The sequence below is a fragment of the Myxine glutinosa genome, chromosome 14, assembly GCF_964187855.1.
Source record: "Myxine glutinosa chromosome 14, kmMyxGlut1.1, whole genome shotgun sequence".
NCBI classification, from domain to species: Eukaryota; Metazoa; Chordata; class Myxini; order Myxiniformes; family Myxinidae; genus Myxine; species Myxine glutinosa.
In genome coordinates, this window is record NC_136274.1 from 47,933,153 (window position 1) to 47,956,370 (window position 23,218).

At 48.2% G+C, this 23,218-nt stretch overlaps 1 protein-coding gene across 4 annotated transcripts in view; it reads right to left on the bottom strand.

Annotated features, from left to right (window-relative positions):
* Nucleotides 1-2,098: 2,098 nt before the first annotated feature.
* The window catches only part of CFAP97 (cilia and flagella associated protein 97), a 66,194-nt gene continuing 45,074 nt past the window's right edge, over nucleotides 2,099-23,218 (bottom strand). For all 4 annotated transcript variants that reach the window (XM_078768428.1, XM_068135702.2, XM_068135703.2 and 1 more), the window contains exons 3-5: nucleotides 3,998-4,252; nucleotides 2,709-2,793; nucleotides 2,099-2,560 (exon numbers count right to left, since the gene is read on the bottom strand). In XM_078768428.1, coding sequence (XP_078624554.1) covers nucleotides 2,442-2,560; nucleotides 2,709-2,793; nucleotides 3,998-4,252 — 459 coding nt within the window. In that variant the 3' untranslated portion in view covers nucleotides 2,099-2,441. The remainder of the gene's footprint in view (nucleotides 2,561-2,708; nucleotides 2,794-3,997; nucleotides 4,253-23,218) is intronic.

Below are 23,218 nucleotides of genomic sequence, written 5' to 3' on the forward strand. Positions count from 1 at the left end.
TGTTTCATGATATTTGTTATATTATATCACCTTTATCTATCAATATTGTTGAAATGAAGATCAAATAGCTGTATGTTGAAATATGTTGAAAAAGTTAAAACTTTACATGGGGTGTACTTACTTTTTCACGAGACTGTATACAACTTAACCTCCGGTTTGCCTACTTAATACATCGAGATGTCTCCTATGCGTCCACTGTCCATGCTGCACCTATACGAACTTACCTGTACTATGGGATTCCATCCTCTACCCACACAAACGTAACAATATATAGATGCGGGGCCACAGACAGACAGGCAGGCAGGGGCATTGCAGTAGACTCTAATCCCCTCCAGGGTGAGACAAATAAGCTGAGGTAGCGAAAACTTTGGAGGGGGTGAATCCTTTTGCAGGCCACTGGATATGCAAAACTGACAGTTTATTTTCATTTCATACACAATTTAAAACGACCAGGTGCCACAACCTGGTTGGGTGGTGGGGATGGTGTATTGGGGTATTGTTTTCAGAAATAGTGAAATGTTTGCAGCTCCCCTCTGCCTTCTCGGATAGATAAGGCATAATAGAAGAGTAAATCATAAACATGTGTTTTCCAAAGAAACCAGTTCTACACAAACTACGTGTTGCTGAATCTTAGTTTTTCACCCTTCAATTGGCCGATTTACAAATAGCGCCCGGAACATATTCGGTAAGAAGTACTCTTCTGCATTTTACTCTGCACATCTACTGACCAATAGGGTTGCAGCAGTTAGTGTGTGGTAGTTAGCTCTTGCAGTGTAGTGTTCCAATGCATCTCTCGTCAAGGGCAAAAATTCTAGAGTCTTTTGCGCTTTAGCAAACACCTGGAGCCTGCTCTGGTCAATGATCGTAGCCTCTGGCATATCATAACGTTGGCACACAAATGTTTCAGTCTCAGTAGAGAGGCACCATCACGAGCAATTCCTTTGAGAACAAGAGGCTGTTTCAGGAATATATTCCACCAGGACTTCATATATAAGCTTACGTGCCCGAACCGCACGATAGTAGGCCTTGCCTTCCATCATTGTCTGCGGTGTTGGATGCATACACGCCCGATTCTGGCCAAAGATCATCCAGGCCAGCATTTTCCATGTTCTGAAAGTTTCAGAAAGCTCATGCACACATGTAGTCCACCCACGAGAGCATCCACATTCTCAATGTCAGGGCTAGCCCAAACTAGCTCCTTCATTTTGCTGTGCATGGCAGGTCTGCTGTAATGATGGTATTCTTCTGACCGATGGTTTTTGAAGCGATCGATCACAGTCATTAGTGTGTCAATCATCAGCTGTGGCCTGAAGAATCAGAGGCATGCCTGCTGTTGTCGCTGGAGGGTCGACGATACTGATTGCTTCATCGAATGCACCCAAGGCAGGAATGGACATCTATCCGTCAACATCGTTTCATATAACCGACGAGCCTTAAACCCAAGCCACGTCTGGACCTTGACTTTTGCTTTTCTGTGTGGTTTTCAAACCACTCTTTGGCATCGATTGCTTTCAACATCGAGGGGAGGTGATTATGTTTGTCCACGTCCCAACATGATCAATGGTTTGAAATGCTTCCAGAGAACATTGATGTTATTGCAGGAGCAATGGATAATTTGGTTATGTGCAATGTTGTCCGATACATATACATAACCATTCTTGGTGAACTTATCAAGAATAGTATGAGCTATGTTGGTGTCTATTGTCCGAGCACTGTCAATCCCAATGGTACGACTGGCAGTATGTAGTACATTCAGCAAGGCTTCCAGTCACGTAACCTGAAGCACGGCACGGCCTAGCCCAATGTGCTTTGGTGTCGGCTTGCAGCTGTTGGATACAGCGTATACTGCAAACCTTCCCATTTGACATCGTCACCTTCCTTTATACCCTAATCAACCAGTAAAGGAAGGAACAAGTAAAGGTATTCTCAGGTCACCTGTTCAGCAAGTCTTCCTGTTTTGTCTTTCAACACTGTAGATGGTTTTATGGTAACTTGAAACTTTCTCAATCGAGGGCCTTGCTTTGCAACAAGTCAGTTGCTTTGCGACCTGAATCCAACTTTCCACATGGAAAAAAGAAAAACCAATAAAACAGAAAAGTAACGATAGCCTTGTATTTATTAACATATTTTAACCAGAATTGCAACATGTAAAACAACTCGAATGATAATAAAATAAAAATTTAAAAGCAGGTTTCGTTACATTGGAAAGGTAATTCTGGCATGCCGATTTCTCCTAGCAGGTCCATCACAACCTGTGAGCAACCCTCGAGCTGGCGGGGGTTCATCCCTATGTGCTTTTTGTGGAACGGTAGCACCAAGGAAAGATAAAAGGAGCCAATTTCACCAAATGCACATCTTGCAAGAGATTCGTAAGAGGGTTGAGGTAGGAGGTTTGAGAGGAAACAAGAACCGTTTTAGACTCGGTGGTAAAAGCAAGCACGTCACCAGCGAGTATCCCATGGGGGCCGCAAGTCCAGGTTCCTGCTAGTTTGATGGGTTTGCATGTGAAGAATGGTCTTTCTCCACCCCACGTTGTTACACACCTGGCGCTGACTCGTTCCTGATTAGCATTACAGAAATGATGGAGGGTGGTAGGAAGCAGAAACGAGGAAAGGAACAACAGGTTAACTAACACTGAACGCGTTCGAACCGTACAGTTTAACAGAATCCTATGGGGCCTATGGTTGATGGAAATCAAGTGAGTTTACCATTCAACCGTGCATAGTCTTCCAGGTGCTTCCTGCGTTGTACGCAAGGTGTGGCCTTGACGGCTTCCAGCCTGCGAAGTAAAGCCTGAATGGATGATGACAGGGGAGGAAGGATGCAGAGGAATTTTTTTTACACCTGCTTATAGGTTTTATTGTTTTTAAAAATTAACTTTCCTCATCATTACACCGTTTGGCTGGGGCAGGATGCATGTTGCTCCAAGGCTAAACTGTGTAAAAGCTAAATGAACCCCAACTGTCACAACTCCGTTAGTCAGTACTGCATTCACTCAATTAGTGATAAAATTTCCAGCTGCACATGTCACATGATGCTGTAACCATGGATTTAAATCCCATATACAATGATCATATGTGTGATTATGATCATATGAATGATTTATTCCAATATGATTTATTTATTTATTTTTTATTTATTTATTTATTTTATTTTTATTTATTTATTTATTTTATTTATTTATTTATTTAAATTTATTTATTTTTATTTATTTATTTATTCCAACAAATATTCCAATATGATCATTCCAACCCATTGATCATTGTGATCAATGATCATATGAATGATTTAAATCCCTGGTGTTGGGCTAGCGGCTAGGGTGCCGGCTTAGGATCCAAGGATCCTGGGTTCGAATCCCGGTCAATCGCTGAATTAACGCCAGGGGGGTTGACTCAGCCTGTCATCCTTCCGAGGTCGGCAAATTGAGTACCAGTTCACTGGTAATTCCCTGCTTGTCGTTAAAGGCGGCAAAAAGGGTTGGCGTCAGGAAGGGCATCCGGCCGTAAAACATTGCTTCAAAAAGGGGACCGAAAAACAACAACAACCACAGTTCCCGAAAAAGGCCAACCCCCGCTTGCGGGGAAAAATGGCCTCTAAAGGTGTTTTTTTTTTTTTTTTTTTTGTTATACAATGATCATATGTATAATGGTCAACGGACACCAAGAGTGCTGGCTGTGTATCGTTTGTGACAATTTTTAAGACTCATGTCGCACCCTGCCATCTTGCAGGACCAGCTTGCCATTACTAGAACATGCACAGGTTGTAAAAAAAAAAATCAAAAAAAATCTCGAATTAACAACGTCGTGCAGATTAACAACACCTTAAATCTTTGTTTTTTATTCTCCGACAGCTCGTCTAAAGACACGCAGTGTACTCGTGTTAATATTTGAATGTACAAAACCACAGTCCAAAATCCGTGCCATTGCAGATAAACAGAATTTGTGCTTTCGTCATAACATATGGGAGGAAATAGGTTCCGCACACTGCATAACCTCACCAGGTTTTCCCTCTCGATGCGTTGTTGCTCACGCTGTCGGTTCAGCATGCTGCTCGGCATGCGGCCGCTCCATGTCGCTCGAGTTTGGGTCCGCGTTACATTCCAACCCGCTTGACCGGCTCTGAGCTTTGGATTTGTAGCTGATGCAAAGTAATGCGGCCGCTGCTGCACAGGATTCACAAACTGGTCTTGTTCTACCTCCTCCACGCACTCTTCAGTTTTGACCTCGCTGTTCGTTTGGACACCGAGACACCACTGCAAAATGACAAAGACATATTTATGAGCGGAAGAAACGAAGTATACTACTGCGTACTGATACAAACGTCAGTGGCTTCAGCAAGATTATGAAAGCAAATTGTTTTTTTAAATTTTGCGAAACATCATTTAATGTAATAACAATTGTTCCGATGCAGTAAAGGGTTGTTGGACCAATATCTGTTGGACCAATACCAATCAATATCTGTGGATGAGTACATTATGCGTTCTTTCATGCAACTATTGTAACATTTGACACATTTCGTACTGTCCTCCATGGCTGTTCCAAAGGTCCTGTGCAAAGCAGTGCTGAAGAAAAATGATTAATTAATCAATAGTCAAATCATAGCTGGCACGCTGCGACTTTGTCCGAACATACCAACAGGCACATGAAGGTACGGCTGCAGAGATAAAAAGCTGATGCCCGTTCACCAACACCTCCTCTCCAATTCAGACTTTATTTCGCTTGTAGACACTCCCCACCATCTTAACCAGATCGCAAGTACTGGCACTTCCAAATCATCAGGACTTCCTCAGTTTAAAAGAGAATCAACATGATTCATGCAACACTGGCAAAATAACGTGTGCACAACTATATTGGGATAGACTATTCACTCGAGACATCAATTGTGATTTCTCATTCAAAATAATCTGATTGGCTCTTGTGGAATGGTGTAAAGAATTATTGTTTTCATTCACTCTTGAAATTCCTTCTGACGAACATAAACATCGCTCCGCATGCGGTACAATGCACAAAAGTGTGTGCTGTGACCAGGGGTGCCGTAAGGGGGGGAAAAGTTAGGATGATTCCAAGGGCCCTGCACTGACAGGGGCCCTAAAAATTATGAGAACATTAGGTAAAAATGTGCGCACGTGCTTCATAGGGGCCCATTGTGACATCTTTTCATGGGGCCCAAAATCCCTGGCGGCACCCCTGGCTGTGACGTGGTTGCAGTACACCACGACATACATAGCATCAAGTACCTTAAATGAAGCACATCATATATGCTGTTACAGTCGGGCAATTTTTTTAAAAACTTTTTTGTGGCGGACCAATGAAAAAGGACATTCACGGACAGTTGGAAAGGAAACGTTTAACGATTCAATTTATTCACAAATATGTACAGTGCAACTTATCGATAGGAAAGAAAAAAGGACAAGAGGCAGAAACTTAGCTTAATCTATGCCTTATGACGATCACTACGAATAAACACAACAAGGGTGCCGATGCAAAATGGTTACGATGTTACCAGGACCTTGTTGTCTTGATTCACCAACCAGCACCACGCCGGCAAAGGGCAGTCCCCAGCACGGGCACGGAGAGGAGTCACCAGCTCGAACACGGACAGGGAGTCTCAGCACAAACACGAAGGGGCAGTCCCAGCACGAAAAGGGGCAGTCCCAGCATGAACACGGGCAGGCAAGCAGGCACGTGCAGAGAGTCGAAGTCATGCACACATGCAGAGTGTGCAGAGAGTCCGATGAACACGTGCAGAGTCTCCGATGACCACATGCAGAGAGTCCGATGAACACTTGCAGAGTGTCTGCAGAGTGCAACCGGCAGGCAAAGAGCAGGCACGTGCAGAGAGAACAAAGTCCAAGGCAGCAGAGAGAGAATCAAGTCGTGGCCTCATGCAGAAAGAGTCCGTCGTGCACACGTGCAGTGAGATTGAGCAGAGAGAGACCGGCCGACAGGTCACGTGCACAGAGAGCGAAAAAAAGAAAAGAAAAGCGTGCAGAGCAAACAAAGTCCTTCCCGAGGGTGGGGCTGTTTGAGGCACCTTTCTAATATATTATATCTGCACCTTTCTAACCAGCCCCTCCGGAGGGTGGGGCTGTTTGAGGGTGTTTTCCGGGCTACTGATTGGTGGAGTCTCGCTTCCCCTGCCTCCACAAGCCCTCTCAAAGGGACTTTTACCCGGTGCATTTCAAAAGTTCCCTGTCCACAAAATGTTGTTGCTGGCATCCACCCTTGAGGCCTTTGGCCTGTTTTCTGTCCTTGAAGACTTTGAATCAATATCTGTGGATACAATATTTGTGCATCTGCCTGGCTAACTATCCCTTATGAGTGGAGGGCCTGTCTTTCCCTCCCCAATGCATAATGACATACTAACCAAAATAAGAAGAAGGGACTAAGATAATGTTCTGCTATGAAATAACTATTCTAAGGGACCTGTATGGTGGTTGCCATTCCTTCGTAGCGATTTCCCAAAACCGCAACAATACGAATATCATGGCATGCATATATACAAACATATTGTTACGGACCGCGGATAAGGATGTTGGTTTGCCGAGCGGATGGCACCGCGGCCGTACAGTTACCCTGACTAACCCGATTCCTGAACGTTGGCCGGATCGCGCCACAGATATTCAATAGGGAAAAGACTAAGGTGACACGGATGTGAAGAAGAAGAAGACAAAAAGGTTGGAAATACGAATATAATTTATTTACTATTTACAGGCTCAAAAAAACCAAGGAGAAGGAAGGATAATAAAATAAAATAGACAGAGGGACGGACCAGAAGGACACAGTGAAAATCGCTAGCTTATCTATGCAGTCTTAATTAACCCATGGACAGAACAAACAAGGACAGACACGCGGGGAATGATGATAGGACTGGCGGGAGGTGGATGGCTGGAGGGAGAGGAAGGTCCACCGGTACTGCAGCACGATCGGCGGTGCCGTTTCCTCAAAACTGCCGTCAAGGCCCCAAGCTGCTGTTGTTGCTGCTGTGGCCGCTGCTGCTGCTGCTGTGTCTGCTGCTGCTGCGGTGGACGTCGCGCGCTTTGCCAGGACTCGTCTGACTCAACCACACAACTGAACAACGTGCTTGCTTCTTGCCCAACTCTCTTGCTTGGTCCAACTTTGGCGAGCAAGGCAACGAATAGCAGGCGTTGTGCTTCCCTGGATGATCTTCCGCAGTACCTTGCGCGCGCTTTTATAACGCCTCCGGCGATCAAGCCGCCGGCCTTTAGGACACGCCCATCGGTGTGCTCACCTCGGCCCTGGTTGGTCGCGCGACCCTCTGGCTCCGCCCTTGATGACGACGGGCGGGCACGCCCTTCTTCCCCGACCCGAGCACATGTTCAATGGTGGTTTTGGAGGGGATGTAATTGGCAATCGAGGCTTGGCAATGATGAAAGGGGTGTGTGAAAGAAATCTACTCTATTTCACTTGGTGCAATGGAGTGTCATCTTAATGGGAGACAAGGCCTTACCCTAATACACATAATAAAGATATAACTATCAACCAGGGGGAAATCTATGATTGGCTGACGTGTATGCTTTATGGACTAATTATGGGACGCCCTTTGACCTTTACACAACACTGGAGGCAGGAGGGTCCAGAATCAAGCAATATTAATAAAACACACAATAAAAAAATACAATCCTCATATCCACAACAATATATATATATATATATATATATATATATATATATATATATATATATATATATATATATATATATATATATATATATATATATATATACAGTGGTACCTCGGCTTACGAGTGCCCCAACGTACGAGTTTTTCGGGATACGAGCCGTCGCTCGGGCGGTTTGTTGCTTTGGGATACGAGCCGAGATCCGATGTACGAGCTCAAAAAATTTATTTTTTTGAATTTTCCGGTTGTGGCTTCCGGTTCCGGTCACGCGGTTATCTTGCCGTGAAAGCATCTCTGCTTGGATATAAAACACGCAATCGTCGAAATACATGAGCGAGGAATCTCCTTGCTCCAGCCGGTGACGTCATCGGCGGGGATCCCCGCCTCCAGAGTGGCTGGTCACGTGACCGCCAAAGCGTGTCGCGCGTGCGGGTATAATGAGCTACACCTGTGGATCACGTGACCACGGAAGCACGCCTCGCTTGAGAGGCATGGCTTTCGGTTTGCGTTTTGCTTTATAAGGCGCGATAAATGGGCTTTTGAGTGTTAGCGGTTCATGGCGTTGACGGTTCATGGCGGTTCATGGCGGTTGACGGTTCATGACGGTTCATGACGGTTCATGGCGTTGACGGTCAAAAACCCATTACATCAATTTTACCAGGCACTGTACAGTAAGTACAGTGGACACCAAATGCACGGTGGAAGGCTAGAAGTAGAAGATCGTCCAAGACAAGTGAGAATAAGCCATACTTTGGAGGAGATGACGTCATTCGCTGGTCCGATAACCAAAGATGTGGTATAAAAAACCAGGTGAGCTAACAATGCAGCAATGAAGGAATTCGGCCAAGGCACCGGCACACAACGACCTACCTACATCGAAAGACTCAATGCCAATGGTGACAGAAGCCAAGACGGCCGGCTTAAACACCGCCGAAAGACCACGGTGTACCAACTTACGATGCAGAACATCTTGCACTTAATATGATGACAACAGGTGCCATCCTCTGACGTACCATTACAGGTACAGGTACAGTACACGTGAGCACAGAGCAAAAGTTCACTGAAACCGAGATTAAGAAAAAAGAAAAAACACCTCGTGGTCCGTGCTCGATATCCGAGTTTCAATCTTTTCAAACACATGATGCTCTCGGTCACGGTATCTCCTGCGAGCTGCTTCTCCTTCAACCACACAAACAACAACTTCTCCATATCTTCATGGATAGAGGTCCGGAGCTTTGAAATAATCGTAACGCCCTTGGCTGGCGTTATAGCCTTTATGGACTCCTTCTGCTTCAAAATCGTACATATCGTAGAAGGAGTACGATCGTACTGCCTCGCCAAGTCGACAACACGCACACCTCACCTGGCATGCTCTTCTCCTCTGCTTAATAAAACCAGTTTATTTCTTTACATTCTCTTGTATTATGTACAGTATATACGAGGTCGTGCTTGTTTATACATTATTTGTTATTTATAAAGTACATTTTTGTTATTTAAAAGCACCTAACAAAAAAAATTGGTGTTTTTTTTTTGAGGCTGGAACGGATTAATAGCATTTCAATGCATTTGAATGGGAAAATTTGCTTTGACTTACGAGCGATTTGGCTTACGAGCTCCGTCACGGAACGGATTAAACTCGTAAGCCGAGGTACCACTGTATATATATATATATATATATATATATATATATATATATATATATATATATATATATATATATATATATATATATATATATATATCAGCCATTAGGGTTTAAACCCCATGACTCAATTGAGTATAACATCTGAAATTATATATCGTGCTTCTGAAAAACTGATTTGAACTCAGCTGCAGGCAGAGGTGAGTGGACAAAATGTGGTTTCGAGGCTCGACGTGCAGGGTGGATCCTTAGCCCAGTAAGCAAGTCCTTGAATGTATGTGCCAAACAGTAGATAATATGCTCGCGACCCACGTACAGGGAAAACATGTCGCTAAACGCCTCCTTCACGAAGGGAATAATTAATTATATATCTTTGTAGTTTCTAGTATGTCTCCTAAAATCAAAGACGTAACCAACCTCGGGAGAAATATAGACATTACATATCTTCGATTGTTATTGTATTCAGCACGTGTATCCAATCATTCATCTACCATTTAGCCTAGTGTATGAGAATATTTTCTTCGACCTGCGCTCGGGTCTGATATGTTTAGATAAAGAGCCAAAAAAGCTCAGCCCATCCAATGCTTACATCTGTTTGTCTAAGTTTGGCCTTCTGTAGGAAGGGACAATGGGAGGTGTTGTCGTTATGGCCCAGGTTTTGCTATGTCTTTAGCGCAGATTCTTGTCTGATATTTTGCTATAAATGAAATGCCTTTTTGCTCATTTTTCAGCGAGTGTCTTGAGGAATTGCCCGCTGCGTGTTAGGCGGTGCATTCTTGAGCCTCGCTCCACACTGTGTGTTTGTAATCGATCCCATTAAACATTGTTGCTCTGATTCTTCTTCTTCTTCCTTCCCATGAGGTCTTCGACCGACAATTTTGGTACCAGGAGTGGGGTCATCCAAGTGTGCAGACGAGGTGGATCCTCACGTTCCAGGTCGGGAAGGAGGCCTGCCGGCACCTAATTTGGGTAAGCAATTTTTGCACATCGAAATTGAAGCCTCCTGCCTTGCTTTGGACGTGTGGACCTCTGTCGGCTGTACCACCTGGCTTGCATTCCGAACCATATTTAGTTTAAACCAGAGCAGCAGTGGGTAATGAATCGATTATACAGGGCGCCCGAGATAAGGAGGGATATCCCTCAGGTAAGCTTCCTGCGTGGGAAGCAGGTAGACCCATATGTGGGTGATAGATAATAGGTGTTAAGTTACTCCGGCGTGAGAACTGCGTTTAAGGTTAGGGATCGGGGGGCGACCCGATCTTAGGACTACCAGGAGGGACTAGCCCAAGAAAGGTAGGACGATGAGTATTTTAAGTTAAGCTACGCACTGGATGTGTTGGAGTGAGCACAGGTATTTGTGTATAAGGGAATGAATGATCTGTCATTGCAGCGTGTATTTGTGTTTATTGTGTGTGTGTCATTGATGTGTGTCATGGATTGACAAGGGGTTCCCCAAATTGCCTACGGGCGTTGGGCAATCCGGATGAGTAAAATTGGCAGGGAATAATGAGTATGTTATGGAGAGCATGTGTAGACAGGGCTTTAAAACAAGTGTTCAATTACATCCCCACATTAACGGCTCTCCAAATGTAGTAAGGGAGAATGGGAGTGAAAGTCAAAAATGATAGGCTGTCAACCGACTGGGTGTTTATTCAACGGCATGGCCGGGGCTTGTATTTGGCCGACTTGGGATGGCAGAATGCGTTGAATGAAGGCAAGAATGACATGTGATGCTGACATGAGTCCAATCGGAAGGATGGATGGTTATGGTTTCACCCGGTCTGTTTATCTGTCTGTCTGTCTATCTGTGAATGGAAATTGAACTGGACTTCGACAGAAGGCAGGTGGGTGGTCACCTGCTGTGAATTGTGGTGGAACATTTGTGACGTCCCCTAATACGAGGGGACGAATTGGTTTGTAAATGTGTTGTGCAGGTACTTTCTCTGTAGGTAGCTAAATTCTACCTGGGATAAGTTCAGGTGGAGAGGGGAGTTGTCTCTGATGCCTTGCTCCACGGGGCAGGAATATTGTTGTCAAGTCTCATGTAACCTTGGTTAACGTATATCTACGGACAAGAGCTGCACTTTATTTTAGTAAGTGACTGGGAAAGTTTGTTTTAAAAGGTGCCAGCGGAGTTGTTTAGAGTTATGGAGGTCACAACTCGCTGGAACCTCTTTATTTATGTTTGGCTGACTTACATTGGCTAGTGTATGAGAAAAGGGGGACTGAAAATGCTTTGATTTTTCCGTGGATTGCCCATTGGGCATGTTTAGGATTTAATAGAGTGGTGGAGTTCTGTGAAATATAATGACGTTGTCTTATGGACACTTTGTGAGTGACTAGACACGTGCCTGAAAGGGGAAATTGTATTCATAACTCATGTGGGTTGTGTCTGAAGAAAAGGTTTAAAAGGAAGTGTGAAGAAGGTCATGGAAAGTGCAAAGATGATTAAATTGGAAAGTCGAATCAGATGGATTACTTGTCAATGACAGGTGACTGCAGGAATTGATGAGAAAGTGGAGGAAAAGGTTATAAAAGTTGATGGAAAAGACAAGAAATAAAGAAAAGTGGTTAGTTATGGACTGTTGTTTTGTGATAAGAAGGTGATTGGGGGCTGGTGAAGATTGGATCACGGCTCTGCAGACGAGGTGAACAGAACTCCACCAGGTATGTGGGAATCACATCAATTAAATTATTGCTCAAAGGGAGGTGATAGAGCAAAATGAAGAAGATTGGGCCAACCTTGGGCCTTCCCGATTATAAAAAGGCCTTCACACTTTTCACCCATGCAGTAGGGGGATTCGCACAATCCGTGTTAACTCAGACTCATGGAGATAGGGAACGTCCGGTAGCCTATTTCAGCAAAAAGCTTGATGCGGTAGAACAAGGCTTTCCGCTGTGTTTACAAGCCGTGGCGGCTGCCCGATACGCAGTTGAGCGGACGGCCGACATAGTTATGGGACATCCGGTCCTTTTACAGGTACCGCATTGCGTCCATACACTACTACAACAGCGAAACACACAGCATCTCACAGCCACTCGACTGATGCAATACGAAACGGCATTAATTATGGCACCCAACGTGACGGTGATGCGGTGTACCATTCTTAACCCAGCGACACTTTTGCCAACAAAGGAGGAGGGAATCCCGCACGTTTGCACGGACGTGGTCCAATTAATATCAACGGTAAGGCCTGACTTACAGGACACTCCGCTACAGGAAGCCGATCATACCTATTACGTCGATGGTTCAGCCAAACGGGCTTGGGACGGATCCCTGTTATCTGGGTACGCAGTATGCTCGGATACGGAGACGGTCGAAAGCGGCCGCCTCCCGCCCACCTGGTCAGCACAACAAGCTGAACTGTACGCACTCACGAGAGCGTGCGAAGTAAGCGAGGAAAAAGCAGTGACAATTTATACAGACTCGGCATACGCACACGGAGTGGTCCACGACAAAGGGGCCATATGGAAAATGAGAGGGTTCCTCACTTCAGCGGGAGCACTCATTAAAAATGGGGACTTAGTGCGAAATCTGCTTCATAGTATTATGCTTCCACGTGAAATAGCTGTAGTTAAATGCCGAGGTCACCAGCGTACAGACGACGCTGTGGCCCGTGGAAACGCCCGAGCCGACGAAGCAGCAGCACTAGCGGCAAACCAACAAGTTGGGTATAATATGCCAGTAGTTACGCGCAAACAGGGCGCTAAAGCGACTGCCCAGACAGACGTTCCGACATCCGCACCTACAGAGTTCGATGTAATACAATTACAAGCCGCGGCCTCAAACGTAGAACATTAAGATTGGATTAAATTGGGAGCTCAGCGCCCCGCAGAAGGACAAATGTGGACGATTAATGACAAACCCGTGGCACCGCGAGCTTTATTACCATGGTTGGCACGCATGGCGCATCAAAATGGCCATGTGTGCCATAGGGGGGTGATGAGGCAGGTCACTTCCACCTGGGCAGCACCAGGCCTTTCGACTGTGGTTACCATGGTCTGTCGCTCGTGCGCTATATGTCAACGGCATAATAGGGGGGCACCCCCCAGACGCCGCCACAACGTGGGTCACCCGGCTCCCGTCGGGCCGTTCTGTCATATCCAGTTCGATTTTTTCAATTTACCGCCTTGTATGTCCTTTAAGCATGTATTGGTAGTGGTGGACATGTTCACCAAGTGGGTGGAGGCCTACCCATGCGTCAGGGCTGACGCTATAACGGTGGCCAAGTGCCTTTTGCGGCACTTTATATGTCGATTCGGTGTCCCGCAGAAAGTGTCATCCGATCAGGGCGGGCACTTCACAGGTGACGTCATTAAAGCCGTGTTAAAGGCCTTGGGAGTGATACAGTCGTTCCACTGTGTTTACTGCCCGCAATCGGCGGGACTTGTAGAACGAACGAATGGCACACTGAAAGGTAAGTTGGCAAAGATTTGCGACGAGACAGGCCTCAAGTGGCCGGAGGCCCTTCCGCTAGCGTTAATGAGCGTGCGCTCCACTCCAGGGCGCACCACTGGTCTCTCTCCACACGAGATATTAATGGGTCGGCCCATGAGTTTGCCGGTATCGGCGCCAGTGGATATGGCAGCCCTTGAATTACCTATCATGGATGACATGCTTCTAAAGTTTTGCATAGGTTTGTCCCATGTGGCACGCAGCATACATGAACGCGTTCGGGAGGCCCTGCCGGAGCCAGCAAGCAAGCCTATCCACACCTTCGAGGCAGGAGATTACGTGCTGGTGAAGCATTTCACCCGTAAGACTGCGCTCGAACCAAGGTGGACGGGGCCATACCAAGTTCTTCTGATCACACCAACAGCGGTGTTTTGTGAGGGCAAGTCGTCCTGGGTACATGCCACACATTGTAAGTTGGCCATACCCACAAACACAGACACCTCAAACGCACCACCACAGATCGAGGATGCTGCACCACCGCCTGTTAGGGGTGGCAATCACACTTAGTTTAATATACTGCTTTGCCAGCACTGGGGACATGAGGGCATGGGCGAACACGGAGACATATGCATATGGCGACCAAACCGTTAAGGTCTACCGGCAGAGAGTTATCTGGGGTCAGAGGATAAATATACCCTGCTGCCATGTAAAGGAAGACGTATGGACACGGATAATGTGGAGTGCGTTGTACACAGACTCACATGGAAGGAAGACAGGTTTTGCTGCCCTCAGTCGTCTGAAGCAAGCGCCACGACAAGGCAGCGCACCAATAGTAAACATGGCCAGGCCAGGTTACAAATGGGGAAAGGACTCGAACAATTTAACCACGCATGTATTACTGAACAGAGGCACTACTCTATTACTACAATGTAAATTCATGACCTCCCCCTACGATTATAGGCCACCATGCATCTCACACATATTAATTCCGCACCGACGGATCGAAAGCAGGAAAAAGCCAAAGGAAAATACGTATTGGACAGTTACCCGTGCAATGGCGAAGGTACAGAACCGATCACGTTGTTGGATGTGCATGCATTTTCCCCACACCAGTACGACAGGGATAGAAATGGTAGTGCTGCCCCTGTCCCTACGAGATATGTGCTCAGGACCCTTGCGTACCCCATGTCTGACCACAACCTTGGAACTGATAGGCCCAAAATCCCCAGCAGTGTGTTCCCGGGAGTTTCGATATACCCCACCCATTAAGCAGGCTTTGTTAGACAAACCACCTGATCCAGTCTGGGTGACAGAGCAAAAGGGACGGGTGTGTCTTATAGGAAAGGGACACGTTCAGATGGGAACCTCGGAATGTACCCATACCCTGCCATCCGATACCAGAGGGAGAGAAAAGGGAGGCCCCCTTGTAATAACCATAGATGACCAAGCCCAGCATAACGTAACCAAGCTAACCATATCTTGGGGAACACCAAGCGCCACCCGCGTTGAGATCGGTAAATGCATGGCCTCGGCCCTTATCCCACCCCATGGAGTAATGTTTATTTGCGGAAATAAAGCATATCCATACTTACCCGACCAGTGGGGAGGGACTTGTTATCTGGGATCCATTTTTCCCAAGGTAAATTTGGTAAATCATGTATTATTAGATGTAGGGAAGATGATTAAAAGGAAGGTATTTTCGGAAATTGGTGAAACTAAATATGGCATTTGAATTTCCAGACACGACACAGGAAATGCGGCTATGAATAAGCCAACCATCTGAGAGATAAGGTAACTAAATGCCAATTGGTGGGACGGGGGGCTAGGAATTTGACCATGGTGTGTGTAAGAAAGTATTGTTGCGAATATGGAATTTGGCCTCCATATCCGCTTGTAAATATTCCCCTATTTTCTCCGATACTCCCCAACTCTCCCTTACCCCATTCCCTAGTCCCATTGTCTGTAAACAACACCCATTAGAGCCGATCTTCCCCTTCATCCCCCCATTAAATGTCGTGCCCAGGTCCCCCGCACCACACGTAGACAATTATAGGACATCTTGCTAGTTATTCTTAATCTATGTCAGTTAAGGACTTGTTTCCATTAATTATGACTCTTCGTTGCACCAGAATGTGATTATATGGCACCTGTTAGGAAGTTTAGGACCTCCCCATACCTCTCCGCATCTCTTCCCCATGAAGAAGCGCCAACTACAACAACAACAACAAAAGAGGGGGGCGGCGCGGTGACGGCATGGGGAGTGGGCGTCCTCCTTCCGGCTCGGTTAGCCACCATTGACCACGCGCTCCACGGGGTTACCACGAAGGGGCTCCCTGTCGGCCCCTCGTCAAGGGCGGAGCCGGTAACCCCCGCACCCAATGAGAAGCCATGGGCCGATGCCATCTGGGGCGGCGCTAACGAGCCGAGGGCGTGTCACTCCCCGCCGGATATACGCGGCCCCGCGCCGGATGTGACGTGAGATGCGCCCCGAGCTTGGAAGGAAAAGACGCCACCCTCCCGAGCGCTGAGCGACCTCCCCAGCTTGAGACCAAAGTCGCGACCCACAAGCGCTGTGATACCTTCACGCATCTCTGGACACCACCGTACGTGATCCTGCCCTGAGCACAGGTGCACCTGGAGCGATCGCTACCCGCTTTCCTGGCCATCAAACCCCGTGTGAGTGAGCCTTGTCCCGCGTTTACCTGTCGTCTGTCCGGGGATAATATAAGTGTGTTTAAGTGCCCACCTTCCTATGTTTCCCTCTTGTCCCTGTAATCTAAACCTTCCGCAATTGTAATAACAACCTTTGAGAACCGTATCCCTGGTGTCGTATTGTGTGATTGTAATCCAGCCGGGTGTCTTCTTTTTCTTATTGAGCCAGCATAGCGCGATTAGTCAACCCCGGGTGCAATCGGGGTAACTTGTACGGATACGGCGGCCATCCCGCTCGGCCCACCATACCATCAAAGTCGTATCTGTAACAATTGGTGTCGAGGAGTGGAATTCGAACCCGGGACTAAATTAGTTAGGCCCAAATTTTGGGAGGGAAAATCGATTCGGAGCGCGTTTCCCGCGCGAAATTATAACGGCGAAATTTCAATTTGTTTTACGAAAATAAAAAAAATAAAAACCGAGTTTTGCAAGTCGCGCTATGGCGGATCAAGACGGCTGGGGTCCGGTAGGGGAGAGTGAAGCAGGGTCGGTCCAGGACCAAATTGAGGGACATGAGGAGAGCGAAGCAGTGAGGGCGGCAGGTTCGCAAAATAGCGCCGTCACGCACGAAGTAGCGGGCGCGCAAAATGGCGCGCTCGCTCACGTGGTTGAAGGGTCCCAAAATAGCGGCGCCGCGGAGGGCGAGCCTGCGGTGGCGGCTGGGGACGCTGGGCAAACCGGGTTTGACCTCAGATTATTCTTGACCCAACTGAATGCAAAAATGGATAGGATGGAGGGCCAAATGAGGGTTGATAGTGGGCGATTAGAGGGCCAAATGGGGGTAATGAGGGACGAAGCGAGGGCTCGGAGTGAGCAATTGGGGGTAATGAGGGACGAAGCGAGGGCTCAGAGTGAGCAAATGGGGGTAATGAGGGACGAAGCGAGGGGTACCAGTGAGGGATTAGACAATAATTTTAAGGGATTAGACAATAATTTTAAGGGATTAGACATGAAATTTGGGAAATTAGACGATAGATTAGGGGAAATACAGGAGGGGTTAACGGGGGTAGAAAACAGAATGGCCGCTCAAGAGAATCAAATGGAAGGGATGCAAAAAGGGTTAGAGGGGTTAGAAAACAGTATGGAAGGCAAATTGAGGGACATGAGGGACCAAGCGGAAAGGGAAGTTAAACAAATGGAGCAGCAGATAGAGGGGGTCAGAATGGGGGTAGAAACCAAACTGGATGCTCACAGGGAGGAAATGGAGCAGATGAGGGTGGCATCTGGGCAGGAGATGCAAGTGATGGGAGAGGAGATCAGAAGAGGAGTGAGTGAGGAGGTCGGAGGAGTGCGCGAGGAGGTGAGGCACTGTGAGGAGCACATGGAAAAGGAGGTGAGAAAGGGGACTGTAAAGTTACAAGGGGGCATAGAGGACCTGACGCAGGAGGTGGAGCAGCTGACGGTGGGACAGACGGAGTTAGTGGAGCAGGTTCAAAGGAACACTGCGGTATTAGGAGGTTTAAAGGCGACACAGAAAGAACTAAAAGATGACTTGGTAGCGACGAAGAGGGAATGTCAGATGGTACGTGAGGGACTGACAACGAGGTTGGACGAGGTGGTAGAGGTAATGGAGACGAAGGACCGGCAGGTGAGGACGCACCTGGAAACGGTCAAGGTAGCCTTAGAGGATGAGCTTGAGGAGACGTACCGGGGAATAAAAGAGGTGAAGCACAAATTAGAAGAAGTGGAAGAAGGGATGAGCGAAATTAAGAAGCGACGGAGAGGGGATAAGAAAGAGATAAAAGAGGAGATAAAAGAATTGGTCCAAAGTCTGTGTTTGGATCGTGATGATGTGCTCATTAACCGGATGAGGGATTCGCAGGTGATGGAGGAGAAGCGAAGAGGAAGAGGACCCGGTGTAAGTGGTGACCAATATGGTCGTGCGTATGATGCGCCAGGGGATTTAATAAGCTTGGGGGTCGAGATAGACCCGGGTGTTCGTGAGAGGCCGTTGGTGAAGTGTGCGACAGGTCTGGTGTGCGAAAATGGAGGTGTGCAAGAAAGTCCGACTCTGGGGTGTGTGAGGAAAAAGTGCGTGCCAAGGAGTGAGGGTGTTGGCGAGAATGAGTCGGTCGTAGCGCGTGTGCGAGGGAGCACATGGAAGCGCGGTGTGGTAAGTGTTACAGAGGGTGTGACGGGAGAGTGTGCGCAGGAGTGTGCGCGAGAAAGGTGTGTGACGGACAGGTGCATGAGGAAAGAGTGCGCTGTCAGAAGTAAGGAAGAGTGTCCACCTGTGGTGAGTGTTACAGAGGGTGTAACGGGAGAGTGTGCGCGAGAAAGGGGTGTGACGGACAGGTGCACGAGGAAAGAGTGCGCTGTCAAGAGTAAGGGTGAGTGCGCTGTCAGGAATGGAGGTGAAAGTAGTGAGAGTGACATGGAGCGTGAGTTAGTTGTGACAGGTGAGCGAGGATGTACACCTGGGATGGAAGGATGCACACCTGGAATGGTAGAGCGTGAGTGGGAATGCACGCTGGAGTTGGTGGTGAGGCACGTGGTTGGGTGTGCGAATGAGAGCACACCTGTGATTGTCACAGAGGAGGTGACCGAGGAGGGGGCGCGAAGCGGTGTATTGGTGAGGTGTGCGAGCAACGAATGTGTGCCAAAGTGTTCGGTGGTCAGGTGTGTGACCAAGGCTGTGAGTGGAATGGGTGTACCTGGGTGTGTAAGGAAAGGTACGAGGAGCATGGGCACGGCTGGATGTGTGAGCAAGGAACGGGCTGCGGGATGTAAGCATGCAGGTGAAGCATCGACGTTAGACGGGGTAGAGTTTAGAACGACTTTTAGCCGAAGCAGGCCCTCGGTGCGTGCCGGGCCTCGCTTTGAACGGCCGCGTCCAGGCTCCACTAGGCGGAGCTTGCAGCCCGATAGGAAGGGTCGTTATGGCGACCACGTTTTGTTGAGACGTGCCGGCAGGTCGAGATCGGGACATTGGATGGCTCCACGCCGAGGTGGTGCGTGGGATCTCGGCCCGGGTAAGCCCCCGTCCCTGCCCCGAATGCCGGACGCATCCAGCCGCTGGCACAAAACAACCAGCATCCATTGCTTGGCTTTACGAAGCCGGGCTTTGGACAGGGATTGGCGCACCGAGAGGTATTAGTGAGTCGACTGGGTGATGAGGTTAGTGTTTTGGACCCAAAATTAGAGAAAAACAAAATTTGATGATTGGCAAAGGATTGGCAGAGTGATGATTGGTAATGGTACAGTGATTGGCAGATGATTGGCAAATTTTTAATTTGTTGGATTTGGACGAGCAAAATTGGTAGTGAGAGACCCCCGATGTGGTGGGATGGCAAATCCACCATCCCTCACAGGTGGGGGCAAAGGAGCAATAGCTTATGGGGTGTATGGCAGTGAAAACTAGCCCGGGTGGGTTAGGATATGGTGTGTAGGGATCTAGCGAAGATGACATTAGGTAACGTTAAGTTTAGTTAGTGACTGATACCTGTAGTGGGGACGCAGGTAGATTAGTATGGATGATAATGACGTGGGAGCGCAATAGTTTAAAGGGACGACTGGGAAGCGCAAGTTTCAGAAGGGAGTAGTTAGCTGAGATGATGCTGTGTGTGTGAGGATTGAACAGGTGTGATTGCACAGGTGTGCAACTGGACAGGTGTGTGGAGTAGTGTATGAGTAGTGAGTGTGTGGATCAGCGCGAATGCGCTTGGGGAGAGAAGGGTGCAGGTGGCACCAGGTGTGAGAGCACAGGTGTGCAGGTACAGGTGTGTGGAGAGAGTTGGAGTGAGTGGTACGGAGTGGTGTGCATGGTGCGAAGGTGTGGATGGGGGAAGAGTGGACCCCTTTCACGAGCACCCGGGGCGGGTAGTGTAAGTGTTAGGTAGAGGGTGCAGGTAAATTGTGGTTGGATATTGGCATTTGTGGTGCGGTTGCAGAATGGTGTTGTGAATGGGTGCATTAGTGTTGTGGAAATGGCTGGGCGTGTAGCCTGTTAGTGTGTGTAGTTGGTTGGGCACTCCACCACTGTGAGGATGTCGGCCAGGTGAGGCCGCAGGTGGGCTCTGGGAGCCGGTAGTTGTGAGTGGGTGCCTGAGGATCCCGGGTGTGGATCGGGTAGCCCAGTGCCAGAGAGGGCACCGAGTGGGGAGAGAGCCAAAGGGCCTTCCCCTGGTAGTTAGGTTAGGGTAAGGAGCAGGTAAGCTCGGAGGCAACTGCAGTGGTGGAGGTGTGCAGGTGGGTAGGCCCACTGGGAGAGGTACACGTCGCAGCCCAGAAATTGTACGAGGGCACCGGGAGATGAATCGGGGGAGTGAGACCCCAAATTGAAGAGCACCACAGTTTGGCCAATGGGAATTGGTTTTTAGAACCCATAGCGTAAGAGGGCCAATGGTTTGGCCGGAGAAAGACCCCGGGTAGTGTAAAGTTGTTAAAGTCATTTAGGAAATAGTTAGGATTGATGAACCTGTCGCACCATACGCAGCCACTTACCTGTGGTGATGATGATGACTCCACACCTGTGTTTTCTTTGTTTTGTGCAGGAAATGAGAATTGCTGTTGGATTTGTGAGACGCATCACGACGTGGATGAGACATTGGGGTGATTCCATCTCTCCCTCCCTAGGAGGGACTGATGATGAATTGGTGATGGCAAATTTTGATGTTGAGTTGAAAATGGCAAATTTTGATGAGAGTTGAAAATGGCAAATTTGATTGGTTAGGAGGGAGAGAAGACGAATTTGGTATATGGGAGGAACGGGGAAGACAGTAGGGATGTTTGTGGATTTGTAAAGTAGATGTTTATGGGTAGTGTTGTGTTTTGTGGATACAGTAAGGGGTAAGGGAGGGGCCATGTAGGTTACCTGGGGGGGGGGGGCGTACGATAGGAACGTACCTGTCTCACCTGGTTCCCATGTGCCCCCAGTGTGCATTACCTTATATTGCGTGCACTTTTGCGCCCTTACCACCTTACTCACTTGTTTCTTCTTTTGTCTCCCACCTCCGAGGATCTGGCTTTGGGGTAGAGAGAGAGGAAAGAGAGGTGCTGGCTACGCAGTTGTGGGCCTGCACTTTCGCTGTTGGCTGCCTGGATCGATACACCATATGGACCGCAATGTTTGTGGCCACCCACCATGGACCGCAGTTCGTTTGCGGCCAAGCACCACCCGGGGATGGACCTATGGGTCAACGTGGCACCTATGCCATACAGGTGAACCACTTTTAGTTACCACCAAGTGCACCACAAGAAGAGCAAGAGACACCTGCAGGGTTAGGGGTTGTCGAATTTATTTTTATTTCATTGAACAATGGTGACTGCACCGATTGGTGGTGGGGTGGTGCTGTTGATGCTCGGAAAGGGTGCTCTGCACGTTATTAAAGGCCGTCGGCCACAGAGCACTCGTGGGTTGGTGTATCGATGTTGGCAAGCGCGCTCTCTCTATGCATAACATCTGCATGTGTTCCTCCAAAAACAGGTCCTGGATCGTAGTGTAAATAGCAGCGTAGTCTTGTAAATAATGCTCCCTACCGGCTGTATGTTTAGTTTGAGAATTCTTTCCGGATTCGGTTATCCTGTGGGTGTGTTTCTGTGAGGAGAAGGGTGCAACGTCGCAGGGGGACATATTTACTCATTTGTGAATATCTGTAAAACTGTCGCACTCAGGGTAGAGTTAATAGTAGAGGGAACTACATTGCGTGCCACACTAAAGTAGGTAAAAATTTATCGGGTCGGGACGCCCCGAGGGTAGAGAAGGGTGCAATGTTGCGAATATGGAATTTGGCCTCCATATCCGCTTGTAAATATTCCCCTATTTTCTCCGATACTCCCCAACTCTCCCTTACCCCATTCCCTAGTCCCATTGTCTGTAAACAACACCCATTAGAGCCGATCTTCCCCTTCATCCCCCCATTAAATGTCGTGCCCAGGTCCCCCGCACCACACGTAGACAATTATAGGACATCTTGCTAGTTATTCTTAATCTATGTCAGTTAAGGACTTGTTTCCATTAATTATGACTCTTCGTTGCACCAGAATGTGATTATATGGCACCTGTTAGGAAGTTTAGGACCTCCCCATACCTCTCCGCATCTCTTCCCCATGAAGAAGCGCCAACTACAACAACAACAACAAAAGAGGGGGGCGGCGCGGTGACGGCATGGGGAGTGGGCGTCCTCCTTCCGGCTCGGTTAGCCACCATTGACCACGCGCTCCACGGGGTTACCACGAAGGGGCTCCCTGTCGGCCCCTCGTCAAGGGCGGAGCCGGTAACCCCCGCACCCAATGAGAAGCCATGGGCCGATGCCATCTGGGGCGGCGCTAACGAGCCGAGGGCGTGTCACTCCCCGCCGGATATACGCGGCCCCGCGCCGGATGTGACGTGAGATGCGCCCCGAGCTTGGAAGGAAAAGACGCCACCCTCCCGAGCGCTGAGCGACCTCCCCAGCTTGAGACCAAAGTCGCGACCCACAAGCGCTGTGATACCTTCACGCATCTCTGGACACCACCGTACGTGATCCTGCCCTGAGCACAGGTGCACCTGGAGCGATCGCTACCCGCTTTCCTGGCCATCAAACCCCGTGTGAGTGAGCCTTGTCCCGCGTTTACCTGTCGTCTGTCCGGGGATAATATAAGTGTGTTTAAGTGCCCACCTTCCTATGTTTCCCTCTTGTCCCTGTAATCTAAACCTTCCGCAATTGTAATAACAACCTTTGAGAACCGTATCCCTGGTGTCGTATTGTGTGATTGTAATCCAGCCGGGTGTCTTCTTTTTCTTATTGAGCCAGCATAGCGCGATTAGTCAACCCCGGGTGCAATCGGGGTAACTTGTACGGATACGGCGGCCATCCCGCTCGGCCCACCATACCATCAAAGTCGT